General features: G+C 36.2%; 2 protein-coding genes across 8 annotated transcripts in view; one reads left to right on the top strand and one right to left on the bottom strand.

The window, feature by feature from the left end:
• The window catches only part of Trpgamma (Transient receptor potential cation channel gamma), a 102639-nt gene that overhangs the window by 69720 nt on the left and 11391 nt on the right, over nucleotides 1–21528 (bottom strand). Inside the window, exon 2 of one of the 2 annotated variants that reach the window (XM_012361852.2) lies at nucleotides 18917–18972. The exons of the other annotated variant lie outside the window; for it this stretch is intronic. The gene's annotated coding sequence lies outside the window, so the exon portion shown is untranslated. The remainder of the gene's footprint in view (nucleotides 1–18916; nucleotides 18973–21528) is intronic. 2 annotated transcript variants of the gene reach the window in all.
• LOC105669098 (protein THEM6-like) lies at nucleotides 3216–6531 on the top strand. 6 transcript variants are annotated; one of them, XM_012361865.2, is made up of 5 exons: nucleotides 3216–4229; nucleotides 4389–4540; nucleotides 4858–5097; nucleotides 5635–5849; nucleotides 6184–6531. In XM_012361865.2, exons 3-5 carry the CDS (start codon nucleotides 4953–4955, stop codon nucleotides 6418–6420), a joined length of 597 nt encoding a protein of 198 aa, XP_012217288.1. In that variant the 5' UTR covers nucleotides 3216–4229; nucleotides 4389–4540; nucleotides 4858–4952; the 3' UTR covers nucleotides 6421–6531. The 6 variants fall into 6 exon arrangements, with proteins under 6 accessions (XP_012217288.1, XP_012217290.1, XP_012217289.1 ...); XM_012361867.2 differs by having other exon boundaries at nucleotides 3216–4058; XM_012361866.2 differs by having other exon boundaries at nucleotides 3216–3740; nucleotides 4083–4540.

Consider the following 21528-nt stretch of genomic DNA (forward strand, 5'->3'; position numbering starts at 1 on the left):
AAGCTTTCCATAGATCGGGGGAGAAGTTGTTATCTACCAACGACCGTGAAATCAGCGACCAACGTGGGCCACGTGGACAGTTCCAGTTCTACGATGTTTGCCAACTCGTTGAATTTATCTCAATTCCATTAGTCCTCTATATTTAGACAGGCCTTAGAGATTCACGCTTTGCAAAATTGCTGTTTGTAAATCACAGGCGTAATTCTTCCTTTTCAGATTATTAATGAAATCGGCGATCGACCTTGATGTCACTTTAATCTGCTTAAAGACCTGTTTACGTTGAACGCGATATTCCGCACAACGAGTTAACTTGCCAAAAATTCATCTACGCTTCTGCATGATTTATTTTCGTTAATTTCGTCAAAATGTATTCCGTCTTGTGTGTTGAATTTCTCTCCAGCGAAAAAATCCCGGGAAAACACTTTCGACTAAATAAAAAATTTAAAAAAAGAAAAATGAAAGTTCTGTTTTTTGATCGTTCTTTGAAGTCTAAGACTTCATAATTTAATACTCAAAAGAAGCAGTCGGAAATATGATAGTCACTGTGACTCATGATATGCTTGGTAAAGATGAATTTTACGCTTAAAGAGAGAGTATGGAGATTATTTATATTTTATGAAGAATATATATATGATTTATGATTGATATCTATGATGTATATGATTTATGAAGAGAATATATATATACACATACATATATATACATATATTATATATACGAGGAAAACTAGATCAAAATGTCAATATATATTTTACATCTCATGTTTAATTAAAATATTTCCGATATTTTGCAAATTTCTAACGAATAAGTCTATTGAACAGCAGCGTGTATTGAAAAAAACCTGGATTTAATATCTTTAGTTAAATGCTCATTAAACTTGCAGGTGACTTGAAATTAAATATTCCGCATTAATATTCGGAAGATAAACAGCAACCTACATAGAAGCGCGAGAAATTTAGTTATTGTATTAAAGACATCGACGAGAAAATACCGAAGATATCGATCGAATATCAATGATGCATCATCGTTATGCACAAAAATAACAAACACATGAAAAACTTGGACTTTATCTCTAATTAAATGCTCATTAAAATTGCACTCGATAAAATATTCCGCATTAATAAACATTATCGAGACACATACAGTTTTATAATTGCATGAATGATATATGATCAGTAGTATAAATTATACAAATAAACGAATTGCAAAATGTAAAAATAATATGAAAGAAATGGCATTGAACCACAGAAAAAAATAATTTGTTGACACAGCAAATTTTATGCTGTTGTAGGAAAATACGTGTTAATTATTATATAAATAGCAAAGAGATTTGTTGCTAAACGGATGCTAATTTTATTTGCTGCAAATAATTTCGCTAAATCTACAAATTTATTTCGTTATTAAATTGATTTTTACTTTGCTTTCAAAATTTGCATTGGCAGCAACAATTTTGCTGCATTAGCAAGATACATACATTTGTTAGAAATAAATTATTTTGTTGTAGCAGCAAATTAATGTATCTTTACGAACAAATGTACAGCAAGATTCATTCTATTCTAGCAGCAAAATAGGTTTTGCTGATACACCGAATAATTAAAACAATCAATTATAGTAGCAAAGTTCTGTCGCTATCACATCTGATGTGCAATAGCAACTACGATTTCGCTGCAGTAGTAAAATTCTTTCTTTCCGTGATTGCAAAATGCAGGTTTTCTCATGCATTTGTGAAGAGATTTTCCATAATGCTTATCTTCCATATCCTATCGATGGCCGCGGGCAAAATTGTTCTTCGCAAGGTGACATCCTATAAACCCCTCCCCGCCTCCCCCCCGGTTGGCTTATCACTCCTTATCCATCAGCCTGGCATGAGGGAGCGCGTTTCGATAACGGAGACAAAGAACGCGCGCGAACGAGAGATAAATGAGAGCGACGGCGCAGAATTCGATTTTCTTCGATTTTCTGCGGGCGCCGGGAAGTTTGCGCGTAACGATAAACGTGTAACGAGCGGGTGGCAGGCCCGGGGCGAGCGGGCGGGCGTTTACTTCATCATTATGGCGATTGAATGGGGGTTCCGATTAAATCGCGTGGGAACCCAGTTCGCATTGATTAAAGCGACGTCGGGCTGCCAGAGAGAATTTGCATGCCCGTGAAAACGCCTACTTTATCGAATGTACCACATGGAATCAATAATGCTTTAACGCACGATGTTGAATAAAATTTTGACAGCCCTTGAGGCGGGCGCATCGCGTTCAGAAATTCGTGCGTTTATGACTTCTTGTGAGAACTGTGTTTGACACTCTCGAAACATTTGACATATGTAAAGCTGAAATTATTAACAAGCTTACACAACAAGTGAATTGATTAATACATTTTGAAAATTGTAGTTTCAGATGTTTTTATCCGAAATCATAAATCATATTTAATGTCAAAATTGTCAAAATCTCGACGGTTTAGCACAATATCATGTAATAAAGTATTACTGATTTCAGGTGCATATAAATGTGAATACCGATCGTGCATCCAAAAATAGATCGGCCCAATCGATTATCTGCTTACGAATCGATGCCTCGCGTACTAATCAACGTCAAGTCGTGATTTCTGTAGCTTCGCGCAATGATCGCATCGCTCAGAGGTATTTGCGATCAACCGTATTTGCCGGCTATGCATTTGGGACAATTCGATAATTGGAATTGTGTTACACATTATGTTGTTAACCAGAAACTGAAACAATTACTGTGAATTAATATTCAAGTAGCTGCTGCACGTTTGATAATTTTTTGCACAATTAATCTTTCTTCTCCCGTGGTTCAGCACATATATAGCCGAGCTATAGAACGTTACGTCTAACGTTGATACGGTGTATTATTTCTTATATACTTCATCGTGCGGTAAGAACTTTCGCGGAGATAAATAATGATACACGTTAACGAATGTATCAGATCTTCTGTCATTTTTCGTTCTTTCCGGATGTTTTATTTTTCACGTCTGGCGTCGTTTATCAGGCTATCGATTCTTTGGTGGGGGAAGTGTCGATAGTGTGACACAAGGCTGCAAGAGAACCGATCGTCGTGGATAATTAACACATTGCGGAGGTAGACTCACCCATTTCACGGCGCATTACTGACCGACTAAATAGATAGATCCACCTCTTTGTGCCGCGCCGCTATAAGCGCTCAGTACGTATAAAGCAGTGCCGCTCAATCTATCTGCGGGCGAGCTACTCTTTTTAATAGAGCGACCTCGCGATTTATTCATATGCAGAAGAAAAAATATAATACTGTTAAGGAAGAATCGACTATGTAAACGTTGAACGTATTCTCGAAGTTGCAAGGAGCAAACAGCTTAGTTGCTAGAATATATTAGTGCTATAACATATTTCGGGAAAAAAGGATTACGCCACTCAATGTGTTTTCAATAGGCACAACGGTGACGCAGAACGTACCGAGAACATAGCGTGCTATATCAGTTGTTTACGTCTTCGCGTAGTCTGATTATTGGCCCATTGTGACGCGAATGACATCTCGCAATTTCTGATTAACCAAGATGTATAGACACCATCTTCTTGGTGACCAGATAAGCGACAAGCCGGTGCCGATTCCTCGCAGTCCTTTGCGAGCTCGGCCAGCAAGCACTAAGCGGTTCTTAATTCGGAGCAACAATTACGTACTCGTTGCGTTACAACGCGCTGACCGTCGCGAATTCATATTCCCGTACGCCGTAGTGATCAGTCGCGACCTAAGGTCTTAGCAAATGTTGTACACTTGTGAATAAATAAAGCTTTTCAAGCAACGAAGCCGATTTATTCCCGCAGATCGGCAAATTAAATAAACATCTTTTTTTTAAATCTTTTTTTTTTAAACCACCCGCTGTCGAAGGCGCGCGAACAAATACTGAATATAAAATTGGAATGCAATTTCAATATTTGTTAAACATGTCACTAAAGGCAAACTAAGTGCCACAATAAAAGAAATAAAATAAATATTAAAATTAGATAAACATAAACTTTATAATAAAATCAAATACAGTAAAAATCAAAATGTTAAGGGGATTCTAAAGTGGTCTGTTTTACCTATTTTTTTCAGATACACTTAACTTTTTTTTGGCTGTGTAGAATAAAAAGTCCTTTTCTGTAAGTAAAGTACATATGTTAATACACTACGGATGGTCGATTTAAAAGGATTTTTCAAGCCACGCAGCCAAAAAAAAACAAATTTTACGAAAAATAGAAGGTAAAACAGATACGTCTCGAACCAGATTTTTTTAAATTTCGAAAATTTTACACTAATAATGCAGCAAAATGTTCAGAAAATAGTTATATTTGCAATTAAATCTGATGGCATTGAAATGAGTAATCGTAATATGTATTATTGCATCATTGTTCTGCGCAGTTTTGTAATTGCGCGATGCTCAGCACTTAGTCAAACGTAACACCGGCAGTTGGCAAAGAGTTCTGTTTTAAGTTCAAGTAATACGTTCGCTCTTCATTTTGCGATATCCATTAATGTACCAGGAGAAAGTGCAGCAATCAATTTTTAAGCAGGTAACTAAAAATTTGTTTCGAAATACACAAAGTGAGCCTTGTCACAAAATTTATTTAAAAAAAAAAGTAATAAGCATCAATCTCAAAATTATGAATTACTTTTAACCAATCCTCCAATCAAAATATCTTTTTAATATCAAAATCAAAATCTGGGGACCACAATAGCATAACTTTCCTTCACGAAAAACTTATATTTTTTTTATGTTATGTTGTGATAAATTCCGCACATATTTCTGTCATAAGTCAGCATTTCGCACGATCGATTTCTTTAATATAAAAGATCGCAAATGTACGATTATAATATTATTCACAATTAGGTTTTATTCCTGCTGATCGTGCATGAAGTTTGTTTGAAGTAGTGTATTATATTTCACTATTAAGAGAAGCTTGAAGTCGCACAAACACTTCTAGTATGCTCCTGCTGTACGGCGCGGCGATAATTGCCATCTTCTACATTCTATTCGATGTGAACTACTTCTTGAGAGTTTTTTGCACCATCGCTTGGGCCAGATTCTTCGGCAAGAAGAAGAAGCTTTTAGATACGTCCACAATTTATGGTAAATTCTCACGTTAAATTAATATGGAGTGGCATTTAATGTTTATAAATTATTGTGTTAATTTTTTGTTTTGTGTCTTTCTACACTTTGTTGCTAAAAACAAGGAGTATTCCTGTCTAAAATTTCGAAAAAAAATCGATTCTTTATTTTGCATTTCTCTTTAATGTTTAAAGTCTCAAAAATAAGCTCTTAAGAAATTTCTTTTCGCAAATACGCAATCATAAAAATAATTTTGGTTATGAAAGCAAAGTTAGTTAAAGTTGCGATGTGCAATCGAGTGACGATTCGATTTTTTTATAAGAGTCAGCTGCATTACGTAAAAATGCTGTGAATGAAATTCGTCAGAATATAAACATTTATGTAAGAATTATTTATATTATTGATTTTAAAGCCAATATTTTGCAATGTTAAATTATATGCAATGTTCAATGCTGTCCATTTTTCGAAAAAAATATATTTAAATTGTTAAATAGAATATGTAAAATTAAATTCTATGATATTAATAAGATTAATAGTAGCTGATGGATTTTTTCTCAGGTATCTGCACAACATACGATATAGACATAGTTCTAACGCACATGAATAATGCGAGATATTTACGTGAATTGGACTTTGCTCGTTACTATCATTACGACAGAACAAAATTATATACAGCAATCCTTAAGAGAGGAGGAGTGGCTTTCCAGACTGCATCCAACGTGCGATATCGCCGAGCAATTTCTTTCTTTAGGCCGTACAAAATCACCACAAAGGTATAGTATTTTTTATATAATATTTCAGCATTGTTTCCTTTTGCATTTATAATTAGATTACTCAACGTTAAGAGAATATAATTTCAAAAATCAAAATTTGTTGTCTTTAGAAATGTTATATAAAAAATATAAAAAAATTTTTAGATAAAATCAAATAAAATTAAAATATATTCAGCAATTTACTATAAAGTAGTGTAGTAAATATATATTATAAAGAATCCTTCTATAATAAAAATGTTTTAAATAAAATAATTAAAGAAGTTTTTTTGCAAAAAGAGATTTTTTTTTGCAAAAACGTTGTTAGTAAAATTAACCTTCAATTTTTTTCTTACAGATTATTTACTGGGACAATAAGCACTTTTACATGGAGCAACGATTCATTAATATCACGGACAACTTTGTTTATGCAATTGTATTAAATAGACAAACTGTGATCGGGCAAGAAATATCAATACAGAATATAATTACTGACATTGAGCCAGATACACGTAGACCGAAGCTCACGAAAGAACTTAAGCTTTGGCTCGAAAGTATACAACAATCATCCCAAAATCTAAGAAAACAAAGTTGAGAAGATCGATTTTGCATATTATATTGTGTTTTTTATTTCCTTTTTTTAGAGTGATTTTTGTAAGCTTTTTATTTCGCTTTCCTGTGGAAATATATATTTTTGGAAAATAAACGTTGGTTTACTTTTGTTAAGTATACCAAGTTAATTGCAAATAATTGTTTTAGCTCTAAGCTATACACCTAAATATTTAAAAAAAGTAGTTTCTTCAAAATAAAAGTAAGAGTCTTATACACATTAAAAACATTTTTTATAACGTCATATTCAGCTTTAAAATTACATAATGATATATCAATTCTTTATTTTCTACATTGCCACAGATTTACCGTAATTCAAAAAATTGCAAATATTTCGCAAAAATTGAAGCAGAATTTTGTATAAGAATCTTATATCATTTTAATTTAAAATAATTATCAAACGTTTATTTAAATAAAACGTTCTATAAAATTGAATATTTCGAAAATTTTGTATGCATAGATGTGTATAATAATTTTTATTAACACATAACTGACTTGCATTGATTATCGAAATTTAATATATATTGAAATTCGTCGAGCCTTCGATAAAAAAATACCGCATTCTTGGTTTTACGATAGATTTCGATTTCATTTTTAGTACGTCGGCACCTATGCGCGAGCGCAAACAGGACGACGAGACGAGTTTATAGCAAAAAAAGTTTCAGACGTGAAAGAGAAGAACGTAGTGGAAAGTGCAATCGCGAAATATTCGTCGCAGCTGTCGGTCATTCTGCGAGATTTGCAACGAATTTACCAGTGTGACACGCCGCATGGCGCGTAACGACAGCCTGGAAATATCGAAGGCATCTTCTCCATCGCGTACTATCGCGATCTCTCAACCTTCATTTCTTCTGTCTCTACGAGTAAAACGACGCCGTGAATTTCTCAAGAATGAAGGTTTTTACGACTTGACTTTAATCCACGATCATGTTACTTTCCATTAAATCACGTAGCTTTTGTTTCAAATAGAGTTTTCTCACTATTACGTTTCACTTTCTTAAATCTCATTCTGTCTCATTTGAAAAACGTATGAATAAACGACACATTGTTAACTCGATTGCAGAATAGTGATTAAGCATCCTTTAGATCACAGCACGCATAATATTATTTTCCAGTTCCTGTTGCTATCAGATTTGAACTGTTTTGAACTTGAATTTTAAGTATACACTTTTTTAAGCTTATCCGTTTCTTTAAAACTCGTATAATTTTCTGTTGAAGAGAGCTAAAGCTAAAGTCTAAATATTCTGTTTATTAATCAACAAATTACATAGTTTTGCATTTTATCATTCGCACTTGGTTTTAACTTTCTATTTATTTTACTTATCCCTGATAGTCAAATAGCAATATTAGCAGATTGAAATTTGCTGTTAATTTTTCTTAGCAAAATATTTACTCAAGTTTATTCTTTTTTTATGCATTTTGCATTAATTTGCAAACATATCACGTGAATAATGAATTTCTTACGAAAGCTACAAAATCTCGAAGAAAAGTCGCACAAACTCGAATTGAATCTAATTATCTGCTTCATTTTTCAGAGCCTGACTCTTTCGCCAAGTAGATAACAGAAGAACATCTCTTATTCTTATTCTGAAACGACGATTGATGATCATTCTAAAACGAATGCAACGTAAACGAATGGCTACGGCAGAATAAATACGATGCACTATGCATCGGATGAAGAAGCATTCGGATGAAGAGCAGAGAGAAATATCTAGAGACTCAATTTAAAAGGAAAAGACGTAAGATTTATTTCATAATTATGCAAATTTTCTTACAAAACTGATTTATATCGAAAAATCCTGCATCATGCACAAAGGGATTGATATTCCATTCACATTCTAAATTACAAAGTACAATAAATGAGAATGTAAATTTTCAAACACATCGACGCTTTTATATTCGAATGAACGAATAATAATGCGTACTCGAATAAAGAGTTTATTTTTTTTATGCAATGTAAATCGAGAGTCTGGACAAATAATCGTTGTGATACAAATGAGGCACGGATTAATAATCGTTCGGGAAAAATATGTAGCCATCAGGTCGCAGAAATGAAAACAAAACCGCATGCACAATGACGACAGGATGTTCCTGACGTGCAAAGAACTGGACGTGAACGCGATTGTCCACGAAAGTTAAACGAAACTGTTGGAAAATTGCAGCCCAAGGAAAAATGCAACGAGTGTATGGTCATTTTTGAATCAGTCGTTACTTGTTACAAAGTCGTTATTCATTCATCCTATCGAACAATAGCACTCTCTCGAGAGTTAACAACCGCATCATAAATCTCAGCAAGAGAATCTATAACGTTGCAACATATTCTGAATAGAATCGCTCCTTTCGAAAAGATGATACATTCAGAAAAAACATGTTTTAGAAAGAATATGAGAAAGATAACATCTTGCAGAAAAATAAACTTTTTTTTGAATAAAATTAAATAATGAAAGATAGTGTTAATTATTACGGCTAAATAAAATTAATATTAATTAAACAAATTCTTAATCAACAAATACATAAAATAGGAAAATAAGTAATGTGTGTCTTTTCAGCAGCTTATTGATATAGAAATATGACAATTGAAAAAGAAAACACAGTGAATACCGTCTTTTCGAAAAGATCAATTTAATTATAGCGCAACTCCACAGCAATCTTTAATTTAAAACAGACGTTTTCCAACTAAATCAATTTGTCACCACGAAAGAATTTTTCCGTTATTTCTTCCTCAAATCACTCGTTCAAATACACTGGAGAAAATCCAAGGAAGCCAAATAAAGAAATGCTACAGCGAGGGGTAAACTTTTTGGTACACATTCACGACTGCGGCGCACGACTGCATCATTGACAGAGAGGACCGGAAGCGTAGCAGCGACGGTGGCTTTTCAGAGAACTTGCTCGGAACGCAACAATACAACGACCGGACGTGACTTCCACGCAGAGGAATGCCATGTGCCGCGCGTACTCGCCGCTATAAATCACGCATTACCGAAACGACCGGGCCGGCATGGTCGGGCCGATAAAGGCGGAGAGAGAGAGAGAGAGAGAGAAATTGGAACAAGCGGCGTCATATCGCCGCGGTGATATTTACCAGCAGCAGCAGCAGCAACGACGGCATCCGGCCGTTTCAACGGAGAACATGGCACTCGTCCCGGTGGCAAATCAATTGCTGCGCTCGTTGCTGAAGACGCGCCTACGCGTTTCGAAAATGAAAATCCATCGCGCTCCGGTGCGGGCAAATTATCGATCCGCCAATTTCCGGTTTGAAAATTAATGGCCTTGTTTGCGCGAGAAGCGGCGTTCCCTCATCCAGCCTTTTCCAACAAACACGGCGCGTACCTGAGCCGCCGCGATGTTTAGCGTCCCGCGGTCTCACCGCGTTTAGAAATTTCCCGGCGTCAGATTGGAATTATTAAATATATCTCGCAAATGAATCGCGAGTTCTGAAAATCTATTCTGTTGGCGAAAGAAATTTCTGTTGCTGCTGGCGCAAACAAGCGAACGATATTGCAGCGTGAGATGGAGCCGCGAATGACTTCAATAAGATAAGAATAATATATAAAAGTACACAATCCGCTTCGCGATAAGATGGACTTTACTGCGCGTACTAGCGTGGTATTGATTTCCCAAGCTGTAAATTATCCCGGAAGGATTTGCTGCGTCCTTCCACGTCGTCCGCTTCCTGCAAGTTCTAATCGCGGCGCAAGCTTTTTATCGTCGCAATTTATACGCGTAGTGGGTCACAAAGTTCAAACTATCTGGGATGCACTAGCTTGAATCCCGTATTCTCTGACTTCAACTCCGTAATTCACCTGTGCTTTTAATTATCAGACAGATTTCCGTCGCAAAAATCGAAGCACGTTGATTCTTAAATATTACGCGCCAAATATGGAAGGTGTCGTTAAATGAAAGGATTACGCGAGATTTACAATATAATATTCAAGATTATCCGTTTGAATTTTTTCACACGATCTGTAAAACCGCTATCGCTTCATACTTCTCTCATATTTTTTTGCTATTTTATTCTCTAAACTTTTCAATTAATTTCCATCATCGATTCTAAATATTATGTTTCTCCACTCGTGCTACGAAAAAAAAAAAATTCCTCTCTATTTGACAGAATTTTTTTACACCGAAATAAAACAGCGATATAAATTAAGAGAAAAAGGTAAGATAATATTGGTTGATGGCTTAATTTCTGTTTTGGCGATTCTCCACACTTTCTAGAATAAATATATGCTTTATAATTATTGGCGAGCAGTACCTAATAACAGTAATTGCCTGCGCAATTCCTTCTGCAGCCTCGTAATTTTGTCGTTTCGCGTGGCGCTCGACCAAAGGAGCGCAATTGAGCGCGAAATAAGGTATTTATAAGCATGTCGAACGGTTTTCCGCGAAAGGACCACTCGTAAAGTTCGGCACGGTATACGAACAACCTATAATTAAACGCTCGCGAGTGGTTGCGGTCGGATTTGCATATAATTGGAATTAAAGCGATTCTAGCGATAGAGACTGAAAAAGGCGATGAAACGGAAAACAGATGGCTTTCGCACGTTCCCCGAAATTCTACCCCACGTGTCGTCGACATTCAAAACCGCCAGCCCCGTCATAATATATGCGTCCTTTTATCCGCCCGATAATGTATGCGTCTCTTAATTTTGCATTCCCGCTGATCCTCGATTTCTCGTTCCTTCTCGTTGATTTATTCAAAATTGATCATGCCCGACGCTTTCACATATTAATTAAGCCGTGACCTGTTTTGCCAACATTTCCGTGAACCTTGCCGCTCTACACTTGATAATGAAATAATATAAATTATGACATTTAATGTAACAGAATGAATATTAATAGTGAATTTTAACGGATTCGGTGCAGCCTCGCATTTCGCTGCCTCGCGGGTGTCGGGATACTCCGTAATTATTCCGTCGCGCAATGACGTCTACTCGTAAATTTATCGTCAGCGCGACGATACTCCACGCGGCGATAGACAAACAATTACGTCGATCTGCTTTGAGACTGCTTTGCGGAATTAAATTTGGGAAAAGCGCGACGGGCGTAAATAGGTTAACATCTGCGCTATTCGCATAAAGTGAAAAGACATTTCGCTAGCATCTTGCACACAAGTGCGATAAATAATCTTGACACACCAGCGCAGTAAATTATTATTGTGTTTTAATTAAGTATTCTTCAATCGTAGAATACTTTTCCTATACATTTGTTTATGCATCGAGTTAACTTGTCACTTAATTTACATTTTATAAGATTAATTAATATCAAACTGTGAAGAATTTCCTATTCAATTTGAACGACTTGTTTGTCAAACTTTTTTTCTTCAACATTTCAACAAGACAGATCGTTATCGTAAAATTAAAGCAACATATAACACCCGATTGCAGCACACAATTCTACAGCTGACGTCGTAAAATTTTACAGCGCGTATGCAGTAACAAAAATCGGGATAAAAGATTTACAGTGAATCGTATTAAAACAACTCGATTTGCAGCGCGTGCATGAAAATTATGAAGGGAAAAACGAAACACTCCGACTATTATTATACGCGATTGTACGCAGCTTGGTACGGCTTTAAAAGTCACCGAATTAGCAGTACAGCAGTAAAAACGAGCATCAAAATACCGATGTCAGTTATAATACACGAACAGCTCACGGTACACGGCGCGTGAACCGACTCTTTTAGCGGCTTACATCGAATAGGTTGGACGAGCGCAATTCCGGAGCCGCGCTTGCCCGACCTAGACATTTGATGCTCAAAATAAAAAAAAAATAAAAAAAATCGTTTCAATCGGATTGCGCGGATGAGGTTACATTTTTATTGCAGAAATAATTTACACGATTGTACGATTACACAATTATATCCGGAGTTAATTCGCAAAATACTCGCGTTCTTTTTTTCAACGTCGCACAGCGATTTTTCATTCCACATGTTCTCATGCACACCGCAAAATGAATTTATTGCGTTAAAGTGCACGTGACAATATTGTGAAAAACAGCGCGAGAAATTAATCGTTGACGATATTCGATAGGTTGCGCGTCATACAAGCGTTCATTTGCGACGTCGAGTTTTACGACTGCGTTTCGCAAATCGCATCAGCGTAGGACGTCGATACCGATTTTTTAATCGGATCCCCGGCAAATCGAATTAATGACAATTCTCTATAAGCACTGCGTAGAAATTGTTCAAGAATGCTGAAAATTTCCGATTTGTGTGCACAGTGTTGTTCGTCATTTCGATCGCTTGTATATAAAATCGTACTCTAACGGCACTACTAAACGACAAAAATATAAATAATTTAGAATAATTGCCGCTTTCTCGTTACATGTATAACGAGTAAAAAATAAAAAAGAAAAGAAATAATTTAATTATTAATGTTATACAATGTGCTTAATTTTTCTTTCGTGAACAAAAAAACGTTCCGTAGTATAATTATAATTCTAGTAGAAAAACGTGTTGTGTGCATAACGCTTTTTACCATTAAGAGCAGAAAAGAATTTAGTTTTTAATGTTACATGATTTTTGTCGATGGAAAAGTTATCAAACGCTATTGTTCAAAGTTTCGCGAAACACGTTGTTTTTTTCTCCCAGAAGTTTTCATATGTAAAAGTTTCCGTGAAGTGGTTGGCACCAAAAAAACACGAATGTTGCGATTATTGCGTCCGCGACTCGCCGAGCAGATTTGTCAAAACGAGGCGAAAAGTGCAAGCAAAGTTAACTTTCTGGATCACGGAGGAAATTCTTCATCGCGGCGTCTTCGCGCGACCCCGGAGCTTAGCGCGAAACTTGTCCCGGCAAAGTTCCGTGCTATTTGCAAGCGCAGCTGCGACTTCCGCGAGAGTCCGCGTCGCGCAATCTTCTCACTTCGAACGTTTAATATTCACGATGCGCTATGGAACTGCGCGAATTACGCAATTTGTTAAGATGTTGCGAAGCATCTTGCGTGACTACATAAGATATACGTGATTGTGTACTGCTGTTCCTTATTAACAGCTTATTTTGTACAACGTCGCTTAATTCTAAACAAATTACATTTCTCACTAGATATGTTTGCATACTAAATATCATATATAACTAAAATTAATATATAAAAGTCAACGGCAATATATTTTTCCAAGCGGTGCAAAAGATGTTTGATAATCTTTGAGATTTCTCTAAGTGCTTTTGTTGAATGTTCCTTGAAGTAATAATAAATGACATTTCCAACTTTAAGTCGCACACAAATCTCAGAAATAAATATTTAGAAGTAATTCTTCCCTCGCCAATTCTTATATTTTTTGCACATTTCTGATAGAGCAGTGAATTCCGCTATCAATGGCGCGGAAGAGCGATTTCATCAACAAAACAAGCCGCTCCACATATTCGCGGTTCTTCACGAAGACCACGACAAAAGCCCAATCCGATATCGGTGTGCGCGGAAATGGTCGGCAAGCGGCGATAAAAGTGTAACAGCGCGCGAAAATATCGAGTGCATCACGAGTTTCCCGCTCGGTGAGGTTTACTTGTGAGTTTCTGGAGGAGTTGCCGCGATTTCCACGACGTCCGTAAGCCCGTTTCGCGTAACGGCGGGATACGCTAAATAAAAGCGGCCGCAGAAAGCTCAAAAGAAACTGCAAACTTGCACGCTCCCATGGCTGCAATCGCCCGTCGCGCCGTCCTCAAGGGAGCTTTCGAGAAAGCACAGCACTTTCCCTTTCACGAGACTGCCGCACACAAAACGCCGATTCTGACAAAAATCACGCTTCAAACGATAAATTAGAGCAACAAAAACAAATACCGAACACCGCCAGGCTCGAATCTTTTTCGAGCTGCTCGCTTTTTTTATTTTCATGCGGTTCTTTTGTTAATACTCCAGTATTTAACGTTGGTATGCGCAATCCGCTTATTTTAATCAAAATACTTCTTTGCATTAAAATGTTGCGATAAGTCAAAAAGTGTAATAATGGCATATAATTCTTGATTTTAAAGTTGCTTTATCTTGAATCAAATATTTATTATTTTTTCTTTACTAATATACATATGTACGTAAAAAACATATAATATAATAAAATAATTATATATTGTAGCAAAATAAATACGTACAATTTAATTAATATTGGAATTTATAAAAAATAATACAAATTAATAGCTTTATTCCAATAATTCTTTTTTAATGTAATTGCAAAAATCGTGAGCAAATAAACAGTATGTGCATGCAGTTTTCCGCCGCGTGCAAAAATAAAAACAAAGAAAAATATACGTGGAAAAAGGAGTGCGAGAATGTCAAAACAGAAAGATATAAATGAAAAACAAGAAACCAAAATGATCGACTCAAGAGTACTCCCAGATTGATATTTATGCTGTATAAACTTTCATCGCGCAGAAATGGAATTTCATATATTGCAAGTAATCTTCGTATGCTGCAAATATTTATCTTGTTAGTAATAAAAAAAAATCGTTACAGTAATACAGATTTCATTATTTTAATACATTATACATAAAATTTCTCAAGCTCAAAATTTTCTTTGATGAACTTTTACTTGGAAAAAAATTGAATCTTATTCAATTGTGAAATTTCAGCAATTTGACTAATTGTAAGCACCAAGTCATCTGTTTTTCGTAATTACGAATGTCGGCTTAAGACGAGCAAAGTTCACGATTGTTTAGAAATGCTAATGAACGCGAACCCTCAATTCCAAGTCGGTTCACGTCGGTACACAAAATGCCGTGGCCTAGCGCGGAGCTTTCACCGGAAGTGAATCGCATAAAATAAAGGTTAAAATCGTAGCAGCATTTGATTTCGTCCAGCGAAAACGTTTCGAGAACGCTTGAAGAGAATCGAGTTTAAGATAAAGCGGGTATCTGCTGTCTATTTTTGCTCGTTTTCCCATTTCTTTCGTTCGCTCTACATTTTTAAACGAGACCTTCATTATCCTATCGCGTCGCGCAAAGAATATTCTATGTATCATATATAAAATTTATAATATTTTTCAGCGCAAAGTAAGTCAGAAAGTTTTTGCGGAAAACTATTATTAAGAAATATTTGATTGTTCAAAAAATGTGTTAAATATTTTTAAATTTTATCTTCATCGAAAAATAACTAGAAAACTTCCCAAACAATTAAAATATATTTATTTATTATAAAAATTGAAATAATAGAGCTCATTTTTCTACATAATTATCGTGTTCTTCACAATTCCTTCAGCTATCCGGCTATTTTTTAATACCTCAAAAAAAATCTTTAGAAAATCATCCAGCTGCAAGCTCGCCATTCTTAGAAAAGCGTTTTACCATATCTTTCATACAGTCTAAATTTTCCTCAATCTTTTTTTAATGGTCCAAATAGCTGGTAATCTTTTGTGACCCAGGCTGGACTGCGTGGAAAATGTGATAAGAAACTTCTCTAATGACGAAGCTTAAAGCTGTGATAATTCGACAATTCCTCAAAAAATTTAATTTTTGATTTTTTTTAAAAAAGCTGACGGATCGCTAGAAGAATTGTATTAAAAAACACGATGTTTTATAGAAAAATACATTTTTATAATAAATACATATTTTTAACACTGATATTCTGAAAATTTTTTTGACTTACCCTCGAAATAATGGAAGAAAAATGGATTAAGTGCAAAATTGATGAAAAAAACTATACTTCTAAAACGATAATGTCTACTACAGGTAAAAAGTAAAATTTGTTGTAGAATGATCGATAGTTTCGGAGTTACGTTTCAATATTGGAAAATTGAAAACGAATGATGCTTTCCTCACGAATACAAGAGACAAATGGATAAAAAAAAAAAAAAAACTTCTAGACGTATAGATTGTACGTTTACATGAATAACTTTTCTAAAAGCAGACATTACGTCTTTTGTGAGTGGAGTGATGAAATAAGGCAATGTGTTGAAATCTATTCCGGCCGCTTCAGAAATGCGAAACTGGTTTAAATCGCGACGCGGTATACGAAATACCATGAGAAGAGCTTTTAAGGCGTGGTATCAAGTGCTCTTACAGACGTACAAACCCCTTTTAGAAGTCTATTAAAATTTTATGAACGGGCATTCTTACCAACTCGTGCCATTTTCTCTCTCAGCCAGCATTCGAAGCATTCAATGTTCAACTTTTCAAGGAGAGAAATAATCGAAGATGGGTCTCGCTTTCGTTATAGTACGCGAGGAGCAAAACGGACACGGTCGGGGAAAGAAAAGACATCGGAAACTTATAACGAAAAAGTAACGAGGTTCTGTTGACACGCTCCCGGCGCCGATCGAACCAAAACGCAAGATTGAAAACGAGGTCAAACGGGGTCAATCTAAAATTTTCTCATTCTCAGGGCGGTAAATGTTCACGATCTAATTCGCCGTCTTTTGTTCCTTTGTCATCGCGCACGATACGAGACGCGTAGAGATATTTGAGCCGCGAACGTTTGCTCTTCTGTCGTCGTCGCAACAGACGAAATCGCTTTCCTCTCCATCGTTTTGTCCTCCGTCGTGGAAATAGCGATAGCAAATACACGAAAATTTGCACAACGGAAACACGCAATTGGACACACAATCTCTCTCTCTTTCTTTTACTCTGTCTTTTATTGTTCTTCCTTTATGTTCCCCCGTATTTTTCTTTTTTATTTTCTATAGGACAAATTTCGCATTAATTTCACGCACTGCGCTCATATTTCCGCGCATCCAGCGTTTCTCCGCGCTCGCTCTCGAGAAGATGCTGCATTACGAGCAGATGAGAGAACGGATGAGGGTTTTGCGGGGAGAGCCGAAGGGTGAGAGCTTCTTCCGCTCCTTCGCGACGGCGGAAGCGGAAGCGGCCTGGAAATTTACCGTGACCAAAGATCCAGCAGCATCGTGCATAGCTACTTCGCGTGTAAGTCGGCGTAAATACGCTCGCAGCATGAAGCTTAGTACGCATCAAGAGCTCTTAGAGCGCATATGTGTTGCGGGACAAACGATCAAATTTGCGAAACATGAATATGTTGCGGCATCTTGTATTCCCAAGAGAATATGTCAAGTTTGCATTGTGAACAATTTATTCCTAACATATGCGGTTTTATTATTCAAAAGCTTGTTAACTCTGCACTCACAGTCGTAAAAAATTTCAGTGATACTCGCATGTATATTCCACAAAGAAAACAAAGCAGGTATTTGAAACAACTATACAAGTAAAAAAATATTTATAAATATAAAACAAAAACAAAAACAAAAAAAAAGATATAATTATAGGTAGAAAAATATTGACTATTTTTAATGATCTTGCGATTGTTTTAGCGCAACTTTACAAATTCGCGAGAAAGTCTAAAGAAGAAGTGGAGTCTAAAAGTAGAAACGTTTGTCCGAGAAATAGTTTCTTGCTGCAAAAGTGGAAACTAGACAAATTAAGATTCATCGACAATCGTTGCGAGTGACATTTAACAACGGAATCGAACAAATTCCCGTCGGCGGTGGAATTCTAGTTAATCGAACGAGTTGTAATTCAAGCGGCAAAATAATTTCGGCTCGCTGGCGAGAGTCGATACGTGTGCGCCAATAACTTTGGAAAACGATTCGGTGGAATTCTTGGTTGACTGGTGATTCGCGAATCTTTGAGAGAGGAATTTCGCCGAGATTGCCTTAATCCTCCTTCAAAACACAATATCAAGCTCATGAATCTTTATACGGTATTACATTCTCCAATGCACACACACAGACGATTTTCCGGCTGCCAATCGTATTACAGATATTAAATCTATTTTAGATTAGTGAGTAAAATTTCACTTTTACCAAAGATAGAAATTGAACACATGAATGGGAAGTAAAATAATATTTTGTCTCAAGGGATATAAATAAAACGATTGCAACTGTGACAAAGAGTGTGTAGAAATGGATGCGAGCAGACCCGATATATCCCCCAGGCGAGGATTAAAAATATTACGCGTACGGTGCGCGACACAAAATTCAATAAATTTTTGAAAATTTGAAATAATGTAGAATGTAAATAACATAAATATATTAAGAGCTTAATTTATAAATCTCATGTTAATAAACATGTTGTAATTTCCAGTTTAAAAAGTCACGCTTTCTTAAATTTAATATATATGCACAATTAATCTGTTTAATTCTATAATTAGTTAATTTAATATTTAACTTTTGTAGCGTTTATTTATAATATTAAAAAAAAAAAAAGCACACTCTATCGACTCTTTTTACTGACACAATTACGTTCTCTTTATAGCTGCCTCCAAACAAAAATTCTTCCACAAGTTATAACTTATACATCTGAAAGGTCACTGCACTCTTTATAGAAGAAACAGTTTCACGCAGGTAAAGCGCGGATAAAAGGCGCGTTATGTTCGCCCCTCGTATCCTGAGTGGAGAGTTCTGAAAAGAATATTGTCCGAGAGGAACGAGAGAGCTCGCGAGATCTCTCGCATTAAGAACACCGCGTTTTCGAAATGACAAGAATTAATCGCGCCCCCTTTTTTTCATACCCGCGTTCGCTCGAAATTATTTCTAGACAATACCTTTGTCAGAGCTCGGCCCCATTCATCGGTTCAACCCTTTCACGTCCTCGCCTCACCTAGAACACAAAACGTCGTATTTCGTAATTAGTACGCAGACCACTTGTGTAATTAAGAGAGTGCGACCGACGTGGCGTGTCACGAAGTACCCAATTATGTGACGTAGATATCTCGCATCAGCGTATCTTCCATTCCGTACCAAAACAGTACAAAGGTAAAAATCGCTCTTTACGCTTTTTACATTTTTCTCTCTTTGAGCCCGCAGAACACATTTTTAACTTTTAAATTTCTTTTCATCAAATTTTTTATATTTCGTTGAAATAAAATTACATGTACAAATAGTTCCATATAAAATATCAAATCTTTTTCAGTGACGTATATTTAGTCCCCTAAAAGTTCCCTAGAAATTAATATTCAGAATTGATATTTGTATGTTTGTCAGTTAAAAAAATAAAAACTTTCATTATTATATTGTACTTAAATTACAAATGTATTTTCTTTATTGCAACCAGCATAATTAGCAATATAATAATAATTTTGTATAATTTTGTGCCAAGCCTGTTGTGACATGTTCTCTCATGTGACCTTTCACCTACATAAAATTATTCGAGTAATATGTTCTGAGAATTTGATGTCTCCAGGGAATATCTTATATTTATCATTTCTCTTTGGAGTTCTGGGCGGAATAATGAAGCACGCAAAATGGAAATACGACCACAAGCATTGTTTTGTGTCCGTCAGTTTCGCAGACCGTAAGTATTTATATCCACCACCTTGCTCGCGAGAACGAAACTCCACGGATCGCTTGCATTCGCTTGTCCATGCTGACAAACTTGGGATATCTCAATTGACCGAAGCGTCCGAAAAATGTCTCTCTAAAATGCCGATTTTCGGACCAATCTCGCGGATCTCGTCAATTCAATTGGCAAGTCGTGTCTGCCATTACGACTTTATTTCTCGCGACAATGACCTCATCCTCGAGAGACCAAAATTCCGAATAGCAAGAGGTACGAGATGAGTATACAAACTTGTGGATTGCTCGCAGCTGTTGCCGAATTCATGAGCAGCGCCAAGGCCGCATCTATGTGGGAACTAATCAACCATTAAGCGTTCCCAAATTACAATTTTGCCTTGAAATATTAACAGGTGAAATAGAGCAATATTATAGTTGCTCTTTTAACAAAAATTAACGATTTTAAGATATTTTTGCATAATATTTCTCCAAATGCCTCATTAATTTTTCTCTAAAATTATATTTCATACTCATACGAACTTTCTACAAAACCTAAAGTAAAGATATAAATCGCAATAATTAAAAACAAATATAATGAAAGATATTTTTGTCATAATAAAAGAATAGAAAAACTCACAAAATAAGATAAGAAAAGTGTTTAAAAAATATTTAAGTCAAGAATTAACGGATGTAAAATGTATAAATAAATTAAATTTTATAGGTAAATATTAAATCATCTTTCTTCTGTGAAACATTTTCTCTTATAAATTTTGTTCTCTCAAATTAAAATCAGCTAAATTTCGTGGGCAGATAAAAAATTATATTTTTTATGCAACTTTAAAATCACCTATTATTTTTTTCCAGAATTACGGTCTGTCATGATAAGTGATTATCGCGTTCAAAGACAGAAATAAATGTTCCATGAGAGGAATTGTTTTTTTCCGACGGCGAAAGGGTTAAATCCGGGATTCCCGTGAGTGCGAGAAGTACGTCGGAAGTTTCTCGAAGCCTTTGCGGCAGGGCAATATTTGTCTGGCGAGTTACTTTGTCCAGCTGGGAGAATTGTAGCGTTCGATCAAACATTTATATTGGACCGCAGGGCACGCGCTGGATCTCTCCGAGCGCCGCGAGAATCGAAGAACAACCTTGAGGATCCGCCGCCTCTGCCAAACATACGAGCCTCGTCAATAGTTCCGAAGCAAATACACCGCCTAAACCGCGTCGTTCATTAGAGCGGAGTGCAGCTACGCGAGTCGGCTGACACACGCAGCTGAGAAAGGCGAGGCCGAAAGTTTGTCGGATTATCATGACAAATAAATCATTTCGCGAAACTTCCTGCTCCAAATGCATGTGAAATCCCATTTAAGCCAGAATTCTCAACACAACGCGTGCATATGAGCAATCTTCATACACGACGAATTAATGCGTTAATTGCTGAACGTTTGCCGAATGTTTGCGCGTCCGTGAAGAGAAACTCAAATGCTGCAGTGTTGCAACACTTCAATTTTATATATCGAGGCGACTGAGTATATTAAATAACGAAAAATTATGTTCGAGCCACGAAAATGTCGAGTTCTTGCTCATTTAATTCCAGCGATTGCCAATAATTGCGCAATTGCCATGGCGAGAAGCGTCAGCGGCGCATCAATTTTGATATTGATTAAACTGTCAAAACAAAAGTCAGTCGGTCTAATTTGCCATTTCGACCATTACGTGGGATTTACGCGTGGAGACGGCTTGTTTATTTGTCCGTGGCGTATGATGCGGCGCGCGCACGTGATGATTAAAATGTCCCTACTACCGGATTAATTCCCCTTTGGTTCCCGAGGCTGCTCGCTTCTGCGAAATCTTTATGGCACTTGGCAAGTTCTGTCCCGCGCAC

This window comes from Linepithema humile, chromosome 1, assembly GCF_040581485.1.
Source record: "Linepithema humile isolate Giens D197 chromosome 1, Lhum_UNIL_v1.0, whole genome shotgun sequence".
Classification (NCBI taxonomy): Eukaryota; Metazoa; Arthropoda; class Insecta; order Hymenoptera; family Formicidae; genus Linepithema; species Linepithema humile.